General features: G+C 39.5%; 1 protein-coding gene across 5 annotated transcripts in view; it reads left to right on the forward strand.

Moving 5' to 3' along the window:
* The window catches only part of ADAMTS6 (ADAM metallopeptidase with thrombospondin type 1 motif 6), a 133,280-nt gene that overhangs the window by 40,815 nt on the left and 71,801 nt on the right, over positions 1 to 20,664 (forward strand). For 4 of the 5 annotated variants that reach the window (XM_035100852.3, XM_088653231.1, XM_035100855.3 and 1 more), the window contains 4 exons: positions 4,019 to 4,062; positions 9,582 to 9,687; positions 15,575 to 15,721; positions 19,645 to 19,786. In XM_035100852.3, coding sequence (XP_034956743.1) covers positions 4,019 to 4,062; positions 9,582 to 9,687; positions 15,575 to 15,721; positions 19,645 to 19,786 — 439 coding nt within the window. The remainder of the gene's footprint in view (positions 1 to 4,018; positions 4,063 to 9,581; positions 9,688 to 15,574; positions 15,722 to 19,644; positions 19,787 to 20,664) is intronic. The other variant, XM_035100857.3, reaches the window with a different exon arrangement.

Below are 20,664 nucleotides of genomic sequence, written 5' to 3' on the forward strand. Positions count from 1 at the left end.
TGGTGACATCATGTGCCTTCAGACCATACCCTGAGTCTTATACTATGTGGGAGTAATATGACTAGTATATACAGTGGTACCTCGGGTTACAGACTAGGCTAACCCAGAAATAGTACCTTGGGTTAAGAACTTTGCTTCAGGATGAGAACAGAAATCACACGGCGGCAGTGCGGCAGCAGTGGGAGGCCCCATTAGCTAAAGTGGTACCTCAGGTTAAGAACAGTTTCAGTTTAAGAACGGACCTCCGGAATGAATTAAGTTCTTAAGCCGAGGTACCACTGTACAACAACAGAATAGTAGTCTTTCTGTTAAAAATATTATCATACATGCTTTCAGTGAATTGCTGCACTGAAAACGAAATATTTTTTCTTTTTGTATAATCCACACTAATTTATTCCACCAAGTAAAATAGTGAAAGGAAATATTGTAGAGGTAGAAGTTTGTTTTGTTTATGGCAACTTGTAAAAGACATGTCAAACAAATAACAGGAAAGCTATTTCTATTGAGAAATGTGACATGTGCACTATCCCTTTTCTTCCTTTTTTGGTGTTCAAGGATGAAACTAAATGAATTGTTTACTTTTAGTTTAAGGCAAAATGCTGCTTTGGTATACCAGATTCTGTAAAACTAAGCAGATGTTGTGGCACAAGAAATCAAGAGTTTCAAGTCTTGTATAAAGTTTTGTTGGTCCTAAACATGCACATTAAATCTTGTACCCAGACTTTGAAAAAATGATGAGCTTGTAGTATTTAATCCCCAAGAACACCAGCTTTATACAGCAACTTTAAAACTACTGTATCAATGGATTATTGGCATTTCTACTTAATGCCTTAAATAGTGGAGGTGTTCAGCCTTATCCAAACATCCTTCCTAATAGGATCAATCCAAGGGCGTTTGCTATTTGAGGCAAAAGGGACACCCACTGCTGCAGCCCACTGATGCTGTCCCCTGCTGCTCCCTGCCAGAGCAGCTCCTCCCTCCGAAGCCACCTGCTGAAGCTGCCCACCAACGCCACGAGGCTGGAGGGGAGCAGGCAGCAGTGGCGGAAGAAGAGGTCCACTCTTTAGAGCCACATCTGCCATTTCCCCAACTGTCTCTCAGTCTGCAGCCTGAGGCGACTCCCTCACAGCGCCTCAAGGGTGAGCCAGCCCTGCATTTGAGAGCTGGTAGAAACATGGATTTCCATTTTAAGCAGGCTTTCCCATCCAGCAGCACTGGGGCATTCTTCATTAGTCAGACTGTATTCTGGGAATTCATTGATTCCCGGAATGGAAGTGTGTGGATGGAAACGTTCCTTTGAACTAGTCACTGCCATATTGCTATCAAATTAAAAGCAAGTTTGGAAATTGCAGTAAGAGATTGAACTTTTTGTTCTTTCACATTTCAGTCTCATTTGAAATAGATTTTTCGCATTTTCTCTGGAAAGAGCTGAAAGTTCCTGAAGGGGGGAGTACTATATAAACAACTTGGAGTACTATAGCATAAATTGATTAATGATTGATATTGTTTCTTTGAAAAAAGTTGATTTGGTTCACCTCAAAAGTGCTGCAATCTAGTTTATGCCATTGAAGAGTTTTACAAGCAGTTTGTTAAACAAGATTCATTTTAACCCATCAGATAATATTTAACCCGTCAGATAATATCTATGTTTCATTTTAAGTATTTTTTTCTCAATAACAAATAATTACCTAGTATATTTTTTTATAATCTCCAGCAGTGCATTGAGAGCATGACTGTGAGAGATATGTGTCTGATATTGAAAGGGTGGCTAGCAACTTTATTATCCAACCAGCCAATATATGGCTGAGCTCTGATAAATCAAGAGCCACTTGCTTTGATCACTTGTTTTCTCTTTATCCTGAAATTTGCTCTGCTTTATTTTATGAAAATGCTGTATCAATGGTACATGACCCCGAGCAAATTGGCCAATATATATAAAACAAACTCAAATGCATGCTAGAGATGTAAGCAAATGAAGGAACAATGTACCATATGTGGTGGGGTTGTGACAAAAAATAATAATGTGACATTGTCTATGAGGAATTTTTTTAAAAAATTGAACAAACATTTGTGAAGAAGCCAGAAGCCTTTCTTCTAGGTATTTTGACAATTGATATCTCAAATGATAAAAGGAGGGTGTTCCTATATGCTACACCTGCAGCAAGAATGCTGATCGCTAAAAATTAGAAAGGAGATAGGACACCGACAAAGGAGGAATGGCACATCAAATTGTGTGAATATTTGGAATTTGCAAAAATGACAGAAGTAATTAGAAATCAGCCAAACCAAAGGTTTGAAAAGGAGTGGGATTGTTTTAAAGAGTACCTGGAAAAATATTGTTCTCAGACAAAATCTTTGATGTGTTTTGACTAAAGTTTGCAAAGTAAATAACAGATAACATATATTATGTAAGAGAAGTGAAATAAGGAAAGCAACACAGTTAAAAAGATGAGGAAGAAATAAGAAGCCACAATAAGGTGGAGGGAAGTCACTTGTGAATAAGTATTGATTTATTTTGGTTTACATTCATGTATAAGTTAACATATTTTGAAGACAAATGGAAAATGTATATAATTAATAATCTGTGTAAAACTCAATTAAGAATATTAAAAATAAAACAAAATAGTGTGAGAACATGAATGTTTCTGTACGTTCAAACTAGAGCTGGGCGATGTATTGTCCAAAACTGGTTTGAAGTCCATATTGTGATACCGGTTTCATAATTTTTGACCTGGAATCAATAAACTGTGAATCATGATGTGTGTATGCATGTGCTATGCAAAAATAATGATGCAGAAAAAACCATGAAGCCAGCCAATGTCCCTACATAGTTCCATCATTATTTCAGACTTCATGATATGTCAGTATATCACGATGTTTAGCTGGTGATATATCACGATGTTGAAAAACAGATGTCACCTAGCCCTAGTTCATACCCATTCCAGGGTATGAGAGGTCATTGTAAAAACTTCCCATGTTTTTCAGTTTCTAAAATGTATTCCTAGAAACGTTAAGAGATGTATCTCCTTTCCTGTTTTTTTAAAAACTTTCTTCAGGTAGAGGACATATGTATCTGTCCGTATAGGAAGCTGCTTTATGCTGAGTCAGATCATTGGTCCATCTAGCTCAGTATTATCTACTGAATGCAGAGTTTCAGGTGTGGATTTTCTGTTGGAGATTGAACCTGGGACATTTGCATGCTAAACGTGTGCTCCATCACTGAGCTCTGGTTTCTTCCTGGTGTTAGTCTTAATTATGCTTCTCCAAGTGTAAACAGTCATCTTTAGGAAGTTTCATGCTGACAATAGTAAGAAACCCATAGAAGCTGATGTTCAAAATGAATGATTGAAATGAATGGTAGGAATTTTCATTGTGATCTTTGAACCATTGTTTGAATCTCCAGAATAGGATGGTAACATAACATTTGTGTCTTTCCTTTTTTCTTTTCCCTTTTCCCTTAAAGAAAGAGTTTAGGGAAGAGGGTTTAAAAGATAGGAGACTGTTTAATAATGTATCATTTATTTTACGTATCACTTAGTTCGCTAACATTTTGGTTTCAGGCAACATCAAGAAAGCAAGGAAGAGACAAAACATTAGGATCAAAACATTACTGTTCAGTATCCTAAAATACGCAGTGTCCTTAGGAAGAAAATATTTCAATAGGAGTAGAAAAATGCTTTGTTAGTTTCTTGTTGAAATAGTGATGCTCTGCAGATGTACTGCTGCAACTTCATAACAGAGTGGCAGGCTGTTTTATAAGGCCAGAGATTACAAAGGTCCACTTTAACCTTTTTTTCCTTCCTGGCAGGTGTCCCACTGGCCTGAGGCCAGAGGCTGTGAGCATACTGCAGCCTGTGGTTTACACCAGAACACAGAGCCGACACTCCAGCTGGCTGCTCATAATTACAATGATTGCAGTCTGACAACTGGAGTTACACTACAGAAATGTGATAAATATAAAAAATGTATTAACCAAGTTGAACGTTTTATAAATACAACTATTCTCCCCTCTTTACAGATATGATATCTGCACATATAAAAACAAGCCTTGTGGAACACTGGGTAAGATTGCAAAAATGTAACCTAAATGGGTGTTTATTTTCTTCAATGTTTTAGTTTTTGTTGCTTATTCATTTGACATCATTTCTTGAGATGATTTCCTCACATTTCATGTTTATGTAGAAAATGATTCTGAAAATATATTTTGCTTGCAAGAAGCAGTAATTTTTTTTAAAAAAAATAGTTATTTTGGACAGCTGTGTCACTTTAAAAGCCCAGAAGGTAATCAAAGCAACAATTGAAGGGGGGGCAAGGGAAGCTCACATTGCTTTCTTCCTCATAAAGATTGCTCTGATAGATTTCACAAATACAAAGAGGACACACAGAGAAAAACCAGAAATGTTAATGGTAAAAATTTGTTTAAGAAAGCATGCAGTTAACTGATTATCCTGTCTGGTGCAAAAGCCTGAATTTACCACATATCCGTCTCTAAATTCTTTGCCATAATGGTGGTTGTATTGTGGATTTGATGCTGTTTTCTGTGCTTTTTAAACTGTTACAGTGCTCTTAATCCATAAAGTATATTGAAAAATAAAAAGTCTGCCATTTCTTTAAATTTTTTGCTCAGTATTTAATGATAACTGTAGGATTTTTGAGCAGGGAACTTTTTTTTAATGATCATGCCAGAATTTTGCCATCCCTCCTCTAGGAAACATTAGGACTCTGTTAACTTGCTTCGTCCACTTAATCCAGAGGTACTATATAGCACCTGAACAATTGTGTGCTTGAGGTATCAAAACCCTTGTCTAAATATCAATGTTTTTACAGTAAGCATTTATCTTCTACAGAAAACATTTAGTGTTTTCAATTTCTGCCAGTTTTAAAATCCACAGCATGGCAGATTGAGCAATCCCATAGCTGCAATTTTGCTGGCATCCACTGGCATTTCAGGAGATTTCCATGAGTGTACATTTTGTACCACTGGCAACAGAATGACATAAGGAATGGCTGGATCACAATGCCACACGGTTATTGCATCTGGAGCTTAGACTTGCACCCCTAGTCACTCCCTGAAATTACATTTCTGTTGATCAGGCATTCTTGTTTCAGCACAAAGTGAAAATGGGTATCTAAGGAAGAGATAAGAGGATCTGCTGCTGGGTAGATATTTTGATTTTTTTAAATCCCCATGTCCTTGCACAGGGAGGCATGAAAGGAGCTATGTGTATTCAGTTGCCTTCATGGAGTGTGTCTACAGCTGTTTTGTAGCTTCAGGAAATATTTTTTTCTGCTTCACATCTGTCTAGCACCTGGTGCAGATACTTAAACCAGGTGCTGTGCTCTGATTTTGAACTCTGTTGTCTTCTCAGACCTAAAAGCTTTGTCCAGAATTTCAAATTATTAGCTTGGTCCTGTAGCCTGCCTAAGACATTCTTAAGTGTGTTTTAAGAATAAATCCCTGCTGGTGCATAGGTAAATTGAATCCCCTAAGGGTCTGTCTACGTATAGTGAGCTGCAGAAGCTCCTTGTTGCCACAGTATCATTAACCTTTCAAGCACCAATAAGTTCTGAGTAACCATCACTTTCACATACCCAACTTTTTTAGCCCAGTTCAATTGGAGTATGTAGGAGCCATGATACAGGCAAGGGGAACCACATGCTCAACATCAAGTGGTGCTGGGAAGGAATGAGTGAGGACTCCCATGATTATGATGCAGGTACCAGGGAGATGGAGGAGTAAGCATCAGGACCTTTTGCAAGCTTCATTCTCAGTAGGAGTGCAGGTCATCTTCTGTGTCACACTGTGGTCAGTCAAATGCAATGTTAATTGGGTGTTACATTGCACATCTCAATAACTTGATGGTGGAAAGGCGGGGGGGGGGGTTGCCCATGACTTGATATTGTTCAGCCTGATGCCAGAGAAAAGACTCCTTTCTTTAGAACGGAATCACAATCATGGCAAGCATAGATTTTGCCTGGCTCTGGTGGCTAGGAGTGCCTTTTTCAGCTCTGGCTGCTACTGCATCCATAGGACAGAGATTACCTGACCACAGTACTCTATGCTATTGCAACTTCCAAATTTGATTATTGCAATGTGCTCTACATGGGGTTGACCTTGTAGACGACTTGGAAACTTCAATTGGCTGGGGCTCTGTTTAGAGCCCATATAACCCTTGTTTTAAAACAGCTGCACTGGTTGCCAGTTCATTTCCAGACCCAATTGAAAGTGCTCATCTTAGTGTTCAAAGCCGTAAATGACTCAGGCTCCAAATATCTGAAAGATCGCCTCCTTCCCTACCGACTCTCTCAGGTGCTAGAATCAGCAGAAGGGACTCTATTGGTACTTCCTTTACCCTCAGAGGCAAACAAAGTGGTGATGTTGGTCTGGGAGAGGACATTCTCTGAAACAGTCCCTAAGTTGTGGAACTCCTTCCCTCCGTTCCTTCATTATAGTTTTTTCCACAGGACAGGATAAGGTAATTTGAAGCTTTTGCTTCTACTTTTGAACTAACTAGATTTCCCTGTTAGATCCAGATTTGGGGGGCAGTTTGATCCTGGCTTGCTTGAGACAGCTTGATCCAGGGAAGTTCTTGGAAAAGGACATATTTGGATTGAATGCACAATGCACATGTAATGCTAAGGGAGGAGGAGCATAAAATATTGAGAAAAAAGTCTCCTGATGGAAGTTGGAGGGAGAAGGATAGCTGAGGGAGACCTCAGAAAAGAAAAAGGAGAAAAGAAAGTTTAATAGCTGTAAGATTTCAGAAGGGTGGAAAATGGACACAAAGCAACAGATTGAAGGACATGTTCCTCTAGTAATAGTTAACTAACAATGTGCCACATAAATAATAGTAGTTTGGGGTGGGTTTTGTTTTGTATCACAATTATTTATTTGTTAACAGTTTTTAATCAGTAAAATAAGTATTAGCCATATTCATTAGGGATATTTTCCAATGTTCAGCCATTGATAATGACTAAGTGCATTACTTTCAATCATTATAAAAATGTCAAAGATACTCTGGAATTCAGAGTTAAAAAGTCAAACAATTTTATTTGGTTACAATGACAGTACAGTGGTACCTCGGTTTATGAACACAATTGGTTCTGGAAGTCTGTTCATAAACCGAAGCGTTCATAAACCGAAGCAAACTTTCCCATTGAAAGTAATGGAAAGTGGATTAATCCATTATAGACGATGAAAAAAAAACCTTGAAGCAGCAATTTAATGGAGCGCTTCCGTGGCTGCAGCCCAGTCGCGGAAGCACTCCCCGGCCTCTGGGAGGCATCGGAACGAAGTCCCGGCTCCGATGCCTTTGTGGGGGCTGGGGCTTCGCTCTAATGCCTTCGCGGAGGCCGGGGAGCACTTACGTGGCTGCAACCCAGTCGCGGAAGCGCTCCCTGGCCTCTGGGAGGCATCGGAACGAAGTCCCGGCTCCAATGCCTTCGCGGAGGCTGGGGCTTCGCTCCGATGCCTTCGCGGAGGCCATGGAGCGCTTCCGTGGCTGCAGCCCAGTCGCGGAAGCGCTCCCCGGCCTCTGGGAGGCATCGGAACGAAGTCCCGGCCTCCCCAAAAGTATCTGATGTTCCGGTGTCTTTGGGGAGGTTTGGTCTTCGCTCCGATGCCTTCGGGGAGGCCAGGCCTTCGCTCCGGGCCTCCAGGAGCCATCAGAGCGAAGGCCCGGCCTTCCCGAAGGCATCGGACGCTCAGTAGGCCTCGGGCACCTTGGTTTACTAACTTCTGGTTTAGGAGTGTTCGTAAACCGAAAATTCGTAAACCGAGGTGTTCGTAAACTGAGGTACCACTGTACAGTTTAGGTGTATTCTAACTCTGTCTTTGAATAGACTGGAAAGAACGTGATTGTAACCTTCACCTAGCAGAAATTACAGTTGGTCAAGTAATTTCCACCTTCTTTACCGGAGCTTGTTTTGTTTGTTTTCATTCTGTTCCAGTCTATTGTAAGAGATCGGTGTCAGTAGCAATTATGTAGATCAAAAATTTATTCAAAGATAAAATATCAGGCTGTCTTCCTCATTTCTTACCCATATCCCCCTTGACTGCAACTACTGAGTGCCAATTCAAATAATATGAACATATAATGTTCCTTAAATACTCCAAACTTAGATCTCGGTGAATTTGAAAACACTCTCTGTGTGTGGAATCTGTAACTGGAACGGCCACAGATAACACTGCTGTATATGCTGCTGCTCTATGGACTTCAGACATAGGTTAGGCATATTGAATTTATGAATTGCTTCCCTCAACAAAAAGGCCCAAAGCAATTTACAATAATAATAATAATATACAGTAATAAAAATGCACAAACACATTAAAAACACATTCAGAGTAAAAACATACAATCATTGGTGCTGTCCAAATGCCCGGGAAAACAAAAGCATATATGCCTGGAGTTGAAATGATGACAAAGTTGGCGCCAGTCAGGCCTCCCTGGAGAGAGCATTCCAGAGATGAGGAGCTACATAGCCATTCTAATCAGTAGAGTTCTCAGTTGAGTTAAGGGATCACAGAAGGCTAGTGGGGAACAGAGTTTCTATGAGGTAAGACTCATTTCTACACCATGCAGGGCTTTATTGGTTGAAATGATTGAACAGAATTAATTGAACAGAAAAGAGTTCAAAGCTGGTGTAAACCCTGGAGTGTTGGTGTTAATCTGGTTCCTTGTAACACATCCCTGTCAAGTTAATGTTAATCATAATTTAGGTTCTTTGCTCATAGAATACATTCCCTTCAATGCTAAAAATATCCCTTTTTGGTCCTTGTTTTGTGGCAGTATTTTTTCAGGGCACATAATCCCCTAGGAGAATATGTTAATGTTTTTCCCCCAGATAATAGTCCTCAGGTAGGAATACCTTTAAGGCTGCAGCAGGTCAATTCCTCCATAGTGGTAACAAATTAATCCTGCACTAGTGCACATCCCAAGTAGTATTGAAGAACATTTATAATATTTGTACATACTGTGTTCCATTTTAAAAGGTTTTAGAAGCAGATGTATGTGGTGAGAACTTAATTTCAAAAAACTATGATAAGCAGAAGTTTTTATAGTTTAGTAAATACAGCTAACATTTCTTTCTCTGCAATTGGTGCATTGAGTTTTTTGTTTTCATAAAAATTCCTAAAAATATACCACTCGGGGGTTTTGTAGCTAAAAATGTTTCTTGTATGTTTATTGAACCCACTAAACTTAAACAGATCTCTTTAGAAAAATAATGTGGACACATTTTGCTTTCTGCAACCTCAAGAATGTTAAAATAGAAATGCTTGCTTGAATTCCCTCTCCTGGCTCATATTACTAGGTGGTCCCAAGTTACCAGAAGTAAAATTTATAAATCTAACCCCTAGTCTAGACATTTTCCAGCAGTGACTGCAGTTCAAAAAATATTAATGTCTAGCCGGCAAAGTGAAATTCCCCCCAGTGATTTTGCAATGACTAGAAAGTTAACCTTTTGCCAACTGCTGCTTCAATGCATGGAGGTTATTAAAAAGAATCCAGGCATTTATAGCTAGGGCTTTTAAGATTGAAACACCTTGGCATGACCCTTTGTGTCTCCTTTTGTTTGTTCAGGCTTGGCCTCTGTTGCTGGAATGTGTGAGCCTGAAAGGAGCTGTAGCATTAATGAAGATATTGGCTTAGGTTCTGCTTTTACCATCGCACATGAAATTGGTCACAAGTGAGTACATTTTTAAATCTTTATAAATCTTAATTTAATGACCTTTATCTGTGACTTTATTCTCTCATCTGTTCTGCTTGCTACATACATAAAATTATCCTAATGATTCACTTTATTTTACTTTTTGTCTTTCACTAACAATATGACCTTAAAAGATTTATTGCTTCAGCACATAAATACTTGAGATATGCCAATTGGCTATTGCAATGCTGTCTATGAGGATTGCTCTTGAATATGGTTTGGAACAGGCATCCCCAAACTGCAGCCCTCCAGATGTTTTCGCCTACAACTCCCACGATCCCTAACTAACCGGACCAGTGGTCAGGGATGATGGGGATTGTAGTCCAAAACATCTGGAGGGCCGAAGTTTGGGGGTGCCTGGTTTGGAGGGTGCAACTAATGGAGAACGTGGCAACCAGAATGATGTCTGGTATGCTTCAAAGGATTTTTGAGTAGATATGGATGGGATTACACTATGTGGGCTATATCTGGCCAGTTTATACTCAAGAGTAGGCACACTGAAGTCAATGGAAGTTTTAAATATCCTCCCCATGTACTCAGAGGCGGAAGCATGCAAATCTGAGGCTCTTGCCTTCTGGTCCTCATTGCAACAAACCTATCATTTATTATTATATGTATGGATTAAACCTCCATATTTTATTTGTCGGAAGCTTACTCTAGGAGTAAGTCCTAGTAAACAACTGGCATTTTATCTACCTACCTAGTGTTAGCTAGTATCTGGCTCACTTGGGCTGCTTCCACATGAGTAGCTCCTAGTGCTGCCGAACCATTGCTCTTCTGCTATAAGCAGAATTGGAATCAACTTTCCACACTATTGGTAGTATATTGCTTCTGCTACGTTAAGGTTACCAGATTTTTTTCAATGAATCCGGGGACACTTTTCAACTTCCTACTAAATAGATGGATTTTGTCAGGGGACTGATTTGTAAATCTGGGGACTGCCCCCGGGGAACGGGGACGTCTGGTAACCTTATGCTATGTTCCATCCACATCAGTGGGTGGGGCCATTTGAAGCTCAGCACTCATGCATTATTTAACCTTGTTGGTGGGCTGTTTAATTATTTTGTTTTTGAAATAAATCTTTTTATTGGCATTTCCGACTTTTTATTGGCTTTTCCAACTGTACTTTTTAAATTGAAAGAGGTACAACAGTATCTATGCTACAGCACCATAATGCTATAATTTTTTTAAAAAAAATTATGATGGTCTAAGTGCTCTTAAATAGTTATATGCAGGGGCACATAATTGTGGAGGTAACCTGGTCTTGAGGAGTTTGTGCCTTTGTGTGTTAGTAATAAGACCTTGAACATAGCCTGGTAGTTAATCAGCAGCCTATTCAGTTCCCTCAGCACAGATGTAATATGTACATGTCCAGATGCTCCATTCAGCAAGCTGACTGCAGCATACTGCACCAGCTACAACTTCCAAACATGCCTCAAGAGAAGTCCCACATAGAACGCATTACAGTAGCCTAGTTGTGAGGTCCCTAATGCATGAATCATAGTGTCTAAGACATCATTGTCCAGGCAAGGTTGTAGTTGATATACCAACCTACGTTGTTAATAGGTGCTGTTTGCCAAGGAAGTTACCTAGGTCTCCAGTAACAAAGAATGGTCCAAACTGTGTACTTATTTCTTTAGAGGGAGTGGAACCTTGTCCAGAATTGGTAAATTCACCCATTTCCAGACTGTAAACTACTCACCCACAGAGTCTTATCAGCATTCAGCGTCATTTTGTTAGCCGTGATTCAACCCACCACTGCATCCAGGCGGCACTTCAGATACAGTCTCTTCTGATGCACATGTAACAGAGAAATTGAACTGAATGTCAGTGTGTTGATGACCCCATTCCCCAAATCTAATGAATGCTCCCCATGATTTCGTATACAACATTGAGGAGAAAATTGTGTCCTCCAGCACCCCACAGCAGAACTGCTAGGGGGCAGACACATAACATCCCAACACTATATTTGAACTGTAAGGGGGAAGGCTTATAGAGAACAGCCCCCCCCCTCATCAGGAGCAGCTCGTCTCAGAGCAGCCACGAGAGTGAAGGGTCTGATGGGCAGAGCCAGGAAACGGAAAGGGAGTGCCAGCCCTCTAGCAACATCCAAGAGCCCTTGCTCCATAGGCAGGGAAAGAGAGAGGGAGAAAGAGGGGACAGGAGTCAGTCAATCCGTAGGCCATTCCCCCCGACACCGGAACTGAAGAGGCGGAGAAAAGGGAAACGCTTCACAGTTCCAAGGCTTTTATGTTGGTCCAAAACGCTAAGATCGCCAGTGCAGGAATCTGAGACAGAGTGAGCAGACATGAAACAACCAGCTCATTACACTGTAAATAATGTGCACTAATAAAAGCTTCTGAAAGACAAGCATGTGGAGGGTCGTTACTCAAGAGTAGCCACATCAACCCTGACATGAACCCATCCATGTAAGTAGGAATGGAATCATAGTAACACAGTGCAACCAATTTGCAACTCGCACAAAGAGTCCAGGAAAGTACCATGTATTTGAAAGCCAACAGTATTGAAAGTCACTGAGAAATCAAAAAAGAGGAATAGAGTTGCACTCCTACTGTCCTGTGCCCAAAGGAAGGTGCCCATCAGGGTGACCAAAGCTAATTCTGTTCAAAACTCAGACCTGAACCTAGAATAGCAGGGTCAAGAAAAGCAGTTTCCTCCAACAGTGCTTGCAGCGTGCCGTCACTCTCCCGAGCACCTTTTCTCAAAAACTTACCATAGCAGGCCTCTATGATTCCAAAACTCAATTCCCTGGAACAGATGTCAGTTCTCACAACATGGAACAGCTCTGTTAACCAGCTACTCCCAAGATGCACCATCTTCACTGGCACATAGTAGTCATGACTATGCACTTTAGGACATGTCTTGTCAGTTTCACATTGAGTCTAACACCACTTCCATTTAGCCCCCGAAAACAGGCATTTCCCACCATTGCTCATGCACTCTAGAATGCCCTTTCCTCTAGCCCTTGTCCAGCTCATTTGATTGCTCAGAGCGCCCTGGAAAACTCAGGAGCAATCTTGTAAACAGTCCTATGCATCTTGCCATTTCATAGCATAACAAAGGCCTTGACAGGGATTGCCAACTCTGGCTCCTGGAAATTTCCCCAAAGCATTCAGGAATCCTTCAGACTCCTTTAATTCTCTGAGGATGGACCACTCTGAAGTATCCTCCAACCTTGTAGGGAGAAACTGGCACTATAAGACCAAACTTAGCAGATAATGGTCTCACCCACAACAACAGGGTTTCTTCAACACCCCCCACCCAATATGCAGACCAGCCCTTTCACTCTGAACTGAAGACCAAATCAAGAGTATGCCCTGCCCTATGCTTTGGGCCAGTTACAACTTGAGATAGCCCAATTATCATGGAGGTCATACATGCCCAACCTGGCCCAGTCAAGTTAGCCTCAGCATGCTTATTGAATTGCCTCAGAACTATTGTCCTCTGATTGTCCAACAGTACACTCAATACCACCTCCACCAGCTTGGATAGATATGCTGTGGGGTAGCAGCCCCAATCTGTCCCGCTTGCCCAGTGTAAGGTATAGCCCACCCAAAAATGGTGAAGTTTCCTAGTAAGTGAGGTGGAAATTATGTTTCCAGTGACAATGGGTTGTCTGGGGGCTGGCTGGCTGGCTTATTTATTCATTCATTTAATTTATTTATTTACCTCCTTAAGTTTTTCTATTTCTGTAAACCTTGTAATTCCCTCAAGCATGCTGATGCCTCCCCTTTGTTTTTCAGTAGCACCATTTTGACTTCATATCTGTCATAACTAAGCATCTGTTGTTGTTGTTTTATTAGCATGTTTTTCATATAGTAGTTTGTGTTGCTAACTATTTCTCTCATAATGAGGAAGGTTACTTTTTCTGCTGCAGACAAACAGAAGGTTGGCACCTGCACATTCTGTTGGATGGTTGTGTTTCCCCCTTTTTGTTGCTTCTCAACTTTCTCTATTTCTTTACTGAATAAGTTAAGATAGTGTTTATGGACAGCAAGTGTGTACTACTTAAGTAAATATATACATTTTTAAAGCCTTCACCTTTAATATAGTTCAGTACTGATGATTTTATTAATGATGGGGTTTGTTCATGCTGGTCTGATTTTTTTAAAAGTATCTTGGATGGGGAATCTGATAAATTAGAGGAATTTAATACCGTAGCTCCCCACAGGAGGAAATAGATTTTTTGGATCAGTTGGTCACTTTCTGAACATGAGTGAAATCTCTTATTACAGAATAAATGAGGGAATACTTTCATTAGGACCATTTAACATTCACATTGTAGTTTGATCATCAGTTGCATCCCCGCCAAAAAAGGTATTACTTCAGCTGTTCTGTGATTCTTTTCATTTGAACCAATACAGTTATCAAGACTTTAACATATTTAATGTTTCCCTAAAGTAGATGGTTCTGTCATATACACTTTTACCAAATCCTTCCACATATGGTTCCTCTCAGTCTGCCCTTCCAGTTTTCCTGCCTGACATTTATACTTTAACTTTGCCAGTCACATAAATGAGCAAGTCATCTAATGAACATTTTATCCTTGCGATTCTGTGGTTTTGTGGTACTGATTCCCTCCCTAAAAAAAGAAGGAAGAATCTCAAATAAAACTTGAAGCTCAAGTTTATCTTCATTGAAGATACATATTCTTTAAAAAAAATTCCGAGGGAAAATGTATTCTAAGTGTGAAAATTCAACTCAGTGACAGGGCAGATGCTAGCATATTAAAGAATATGAAAGACACACAAAGAGCACACAAAGCTATGATGGTCCATAGAAGAAAAACCTTAAACCTATAATTCACCAATACCCTTATTGGGACCAACCAAAATGTCTCAAATAGTGAGCAAGATTTAGAGTTCTTCAAAACTAGATGTAGTCTAGATGTTAATTAAAACAATTGCTTTGGAAAGGGAGAAAAAGTAGGTGTGATGTTAAAGCCATCAAGTTGTCTGCTGCAGAAGTCTTGAGATAGTGAGTGCATGTTTATCAGGAGAATTCAAATATTTGGTTATTTTCTTGCTGACTTAACAGCCACTTTACCACTGACAGCCGAGCATCAGATTTCAGGGAGTCCTTAACATGGTACCACAAATAAAGCCCTAACATCCCCCCTGCAATGCAGCCACAACTATGCAGTATTTTTCTGTTGCTGCCACCACAGCCGTAACACAATTCATTGACTTTCAATATCAAATCCTAATCCTTATGGTGGCATATTATTATTATTATTATTATTATTATTATTATTATTATTATTATTATTATTATTATTCACAATGATCAAATGCCATGTTTAAGAGGTTTAATAGTTAGAATGATATATAAAGGATTAGAAGTAGAAACTCCTATTGCTTAAAATGTTGTGGCCCTGTTGAATGGAACTGGAACCACTGTAGTGGTTTGTAAAGTTCACACTGAGAGTTTATATATCTAATATGTAATTCTGAATTACTATCTGAGTTCATAACATGGAAGCTACTTATTGTTTTCCTTTTATTAATCATGGTGACTACTAGTGATGATTTTATATTGCTTGAATCCTATTTAGTGTACCCACATTTTGAGGCTACTAAATGTAGCAAAATACGTAGAATGAACCAAAGTAAAGTACTTAGAAGTCCTATATAGCAATAGCAATACTGTGTTATGTTTGTGTAAGGCCTCAAACCTAAACATCTATGCCAATCATTTTTAGACAACATATATAGCCCATTGTTTAATTCCTGTTCACTGAGTATTTTAGTATATATAAGTATATTGTGAAGATCTTATGTTAAAGTTCTGTTCCATATAAAAATAATGGACTCTTCCCCCTCCCTCTTCCTATTCTTTTGGACAGTTTTGGTATGAACCATGATGGAATTGGAAATTCTTGTGGGACCAAAGGTCACGAAGCCGCAAAACTTATGGCAGCTCACATTACAGCAAACACCAACCCCTTCTCATGGTCAGCCTGCAGCAGGGATTATATCACCAGTTTTTTAGAGTAAGTAGTCTCTGAAGAGAGATAATAAGATTCTTGGAAAACTTCACACCCCACCATACCCTGCTGAGGTGAATGTACAACGATAAAGAAAATATTTACCCATGAGACCCAATCCATAAATGTTGGCTAATAGCAATGAGTTTACTATTTACTGCTGTAGGGAGTCTCTTCCAACAAAGAGATGGTTATCATTGTCATATTTGACAGTGCTTATTAGGGAGAAGAAATGGGAACAAAAGAGAAAGAAGGGGTGCCTTGCTACAGTGGTCTAGCCTCACACAAGTTATTGACTCAGTCAAAGCCAACAGTGCTGCCATCTGACAGCACAATCCCAACCATGTTTTCTTCCAAGTAAGTCTTATTGAATCCAATGGAACTTACTCCACAAAAAGGTGTTTCAGGGTGAGGCATTGGCTGCTGGGTTCAAAGCACCAGGGATTTCCCAAGGGGTTTCTTCCTTGGGCCCCTTAGCTATTCCAACCTGATACGGCAAAAATATAAAAGTATCCACTCTACTCCAGAGCTCCCAGTGTAGAGGAGAATTTGCTACTCTGCATTTCCCTGGCCCCTTGATAGGCTTACTTTCTAAATAATTAGAATACAACACTATTGATACAATCCTAATGACTGTTTGCAAACGTGGTGTCATAATGATGTAGGAGATTGGTGTCTACTCAAATTTTATATTAATTTACAAATAAATACTGGAATTGACTAATTAGTCTCATACGGTAGTCGATAAGATCTTTTACAGGCTGTTTACATCTATCACTATACCAAATAATATTGACAGATGCAATATATTCTATGAATAGTCAGATTAAATGTAACTCCTCATAGCTCCGCATTTTATGTTTACTTACGATACAATTTGTATAGTACTTTTAATTTGTGAAATATTTTAACAGTTTTTATTGTGCTAATACTTGTGGTAACCTATGAAGTAGATCCCTGGCAGAGAGGCAGCAATTTCTCTAAGACATAATGAGTTCATGTTAGAGGTGGGGATTGATCCCATCTTTTTCAAGCTGCCTCTGTTGCAGAAATAGGAGCACTATGTGTACGCCTCAACTTGGAGGCACTGGCAATCACAAATGATGGTTCCAAACTACTAGCTGGCTTAGCTGCAAACCTAGTAGTGGGCCTAAATGTTTCCCAAGTGAATATGGTAGGGACACCTCATAAATGAGCCAGGCTTCAGTTATCTAATCACTATTTTCATGTATGTGTTCCTCTGTATTGACCTAGGATGCAGATGTGTTTGATTAATTTGCAAGTATTTTTTGGCTATTTTTGCAACAACAAAAAAGTTACTCTAGATCAGGGTTGGCTTAACCTGTGGCCCACCAGATGTTTGAAGACTGAAAGGCCCATCTTCCCTGGCCATAGGCCTTGCTGATGGGTGTTGGATTCTGACAACATCTGGAGAGCCATAGGTTGGCCACCCCTGGTCTGTATTTTACTACTTCCCTAACTCCCACTAAAATTATAACCTAGGAAAACACTGACACCAATGTTAGATTGTTTGAATGGCTAATTTTGATGGGTAGTTTCCATTTATGACTGATTTATTTTGCATATGATATACAGCTTGGAAACTACAGTATGCATATTTGCAGTCATAATGTTGTAAAAATGATTATTTGGGGTTTGGCCACTAGATATTCAAGTACAGATGCCTGGATAAGGTGTTTCTTTTTGAAATGATGCCTCTAGTTTGGGTCTTGATTGAGATGAATAGTTCTCTGAGTCAGTAATTGTTAGGTATAAAGACTATTCGATTCTTTTTATATGTATGTTGCTCTTTTGGTGTTGAGGACTGACCTTTTTGGCTTAAAATGCTCTGTAAAATTGAAGTCAGTAAAACAACCCCATATTATCAGAACTAATCATAAACCATAGTTTAGCATAGAGTGAACAAGCCAGAATGAGCATTGGTAATGCAGACACCTCCCCTCTAATGATACATATCAAAATGCAAGTTTAAAAAGCATCTCTTCCTCTTTTGTGCATACTGTTGACTGTACAGAAACTAGTAAATATGATTATAGCTCAGCCTTTGCATGTCTATTCAAAAGTAAGTCCTAATGTGTTCAGCGGAGCTTTCTCCCCTTCTCAGTATGTTTATATTTACAACCTTATTAAGTGCAAAGTATAATTTCAAAGGAAGTCTTATTTTTCTTTTAAATGCATTCGAGCAGATCTGTGACTCCAAATATTCTATTAATTCATTCTAAGTTTAGTTATCTTGTGAGCATTCAGGCTATCTATTTCCCCTCTAATTAACACTATATATTATGAAGAGCTAATATAGAATACAACCTAAATCCCATTTATGGAAAAAGCCTAGGATTTAAGCCAACCTAGCCTCAAGTTCTGAACAAAAGCCCAAGTACTTCATAATGTTAAGAATGAACATTGGAATGCAAATCTAGGACATTTGGGTTCAAATCTGAAAACTGCTGTCAACTCACTGAAGGCATTGTGCAATCTATTCCCAACAGGATTCACCTGTAAAAAGAAAAGAAAAAATGTTCTAAGGCTGAACAGAATAAAAATGATTGGGCTGTATCTGACGCTGTATTTCCACTGACTCAATGGATTTCTGTGTGCCACAACAGAACATCTTCTTCCTTTCCTGTCCCTTCTGCCCCTTAGGAGCAGGTTTTGGGGAGGGGGTTCGAGGGAAGAAGATGAATTGGAGGTCCCATTGGGCTGTAGCCACTGTTACACCACTGGCCTTCTGCTAGTGCAGTGGTGATGATGATGATGATGATGATTGCATCAGCGGAAAGCACCAGCGGTGCAGCAGTGGATACAACCCGTTATAAAGCACTTTTCAAGTATGTCAGACTGTAGTAATGCATAATAATGACAAAGACCTTAACTTTAACGTTATTTCTTTTGAAGTTAGTGGGACACAATTCTATATGAAAGGCTAGGGTCCAAATAATTGTGCAACTCATTCTATGTGTCCAAGAGTATGTTCTGCCTCCACAGTTGGAGACAATAATGCTTCTGAGTACCAGTTGCTGAAAATCACAGAAGGGGAGAGTGCTGTTGTGCTCGAGTCCTGCTTGTGGGTTCCCACAGGCATCTGGTTGGCCACTGTGAGAACAATATGTTGAACTTGATGGGTCAGTGGCAAGATCCAGCAGGCTCTTATGTTCTTAAGAGGTCTTTGAACCTTTTTTTTTGGTTGACATATGTAAGATAGCATTGCACTTATTTTCCGTTCTTTCATAAGTTATTCTGCATTTGTGGTAAGGGATGCGGGTGGTAGGTAAAGGGACCCCTGACCATTAGGTCCAGTCGTGACCGACTCTGGGGTTGCGCGCTCATCTCGCATTATTGGCCGAGGGAGCCGGCGTATAGCTTCCAGGTCATGTGGCCAGCATGACAAAGCCGCTTCTGGCAAACCAGAGCAGAACATGGAAACGCCGTTTACCTTCCCGCTGTAGCGGTTCCTATTTATCTACTTGCATTTTGACGTGCTTTCGAACTGCTAGGTTGGCAGGAGCTGGGACCAAGCAACGGGAGCTCACCCCGTGGTGGGGATTCAAACCGCCGACCTTCTGATCAGCAAGCCCTAGGCTCAGTGCTTTAACCACAGCGCCACCTGGGTCAGTGGTGTGGTCTAAACCACTGAGCCTCTTGGGGTTGCCAATCAGAAGGTCAGCGGTTCAAATCAGTGTGATGGGGTGAGCTCCTGTTGCTCTGCCCCAGCTTCTGCCAACCTAGCAGTTCGAAAGCATACCAGTGCAAGTAGATAAATAAAAATTCTGCATTTTAACTGTAACTGTATCACTACTGGATATGTTTATTTGGAACACTTGTTTTACACAACATAATCCTGATACATATTTTAGCGGTGATAACACTTTTAGTGTTCATAATTTCTTTTGGTTCTTTGTGTTGAACAGTTCTGGCCGTGGTACTTGCCTTGATAATGAGCCTCCAAAGCGTGACTTTCTTTACCCTGCAGTGGCACCAGGTCAGGTGTATGATGCTGATGAGCAATGTCGCTTCCAGTATGGAACAACATCACGTCAATGTAAATATGGGGTAAGAAGTCTTGCGTATCCTGCCTAATCATTGTATATATTCATGTCATAAATGTTTAGTTAGATACAATTATTAGTGACATAGTTTTCAATAAATAATTTTCACCGTAAAACTGTTTTAAATAAGGAACAAGAGGTGTTTATGCTGCATCTTTTGCTTGAGACATTTGTATATATTCTGTTCCCAAATGTTTGGCTAAAAATAAATTGAGCAATTCCTTCAAAATCAAGTGGATGATCTCAAAGCCCTGGCTAACTCATTGCACGCATTCCTGATTCCTTGCTTAATTGTAAGCTGCTGCTAATGTCTGGTAGGAAAGGTTCATAAGACACTAAATTTTTCAAGTCTTTCATTATACTATTCAACTGAGTTTTTAGTCATGTTACTGTAATATTAGCATTAAACTTTTTATGAGTATTCAATTTAATTTATTGCATCCTAATATTAAGGAATAGAAATGATATTACTACTGCTGTTAATAAAAATGAGTTTACAGAGAGAAAAAATGCAAGGAGATATTCCTGTTTAATAAGAGTATTGTTATTCAGTGATGATGATAATGGTGATGGTAGTAATAATAATATGTGCCCTTTAAAATAGCTTAAAAATATAAATGACATATTGTAGTTCAGAACATTGATAACAGTATTTTAATAGGCTAAAGCATCAGTTATACTGATTCTATAGTCCCCATCATCAGCTGGGTTTAAACATGAAAAAGTTATTAAAAAGTACATTTTATAGACTTTTGAGCCAAGTTACATATTATTTTGTGTATTTTAAAAATAAAATAATTAAGACGTAGAATTAGCCATGGCTATTTTAAAAACTATAATACAATATAATTATAATATAATATTTACCTAATCACTTGCACT

Source organism: Zootoca vivipara, chromosome 10 (assembly GCF_965207765.1).
Source record: "Zootoca vivipara chromosome 10, rZooViv2.hap1.1, whole genome shotgun sequence".
NCBI lineage: Eukaryota > Metazoa > Chordata > Lepidosauria > Squamata > Lacertidae > Zootoca > Zootoca vivipara.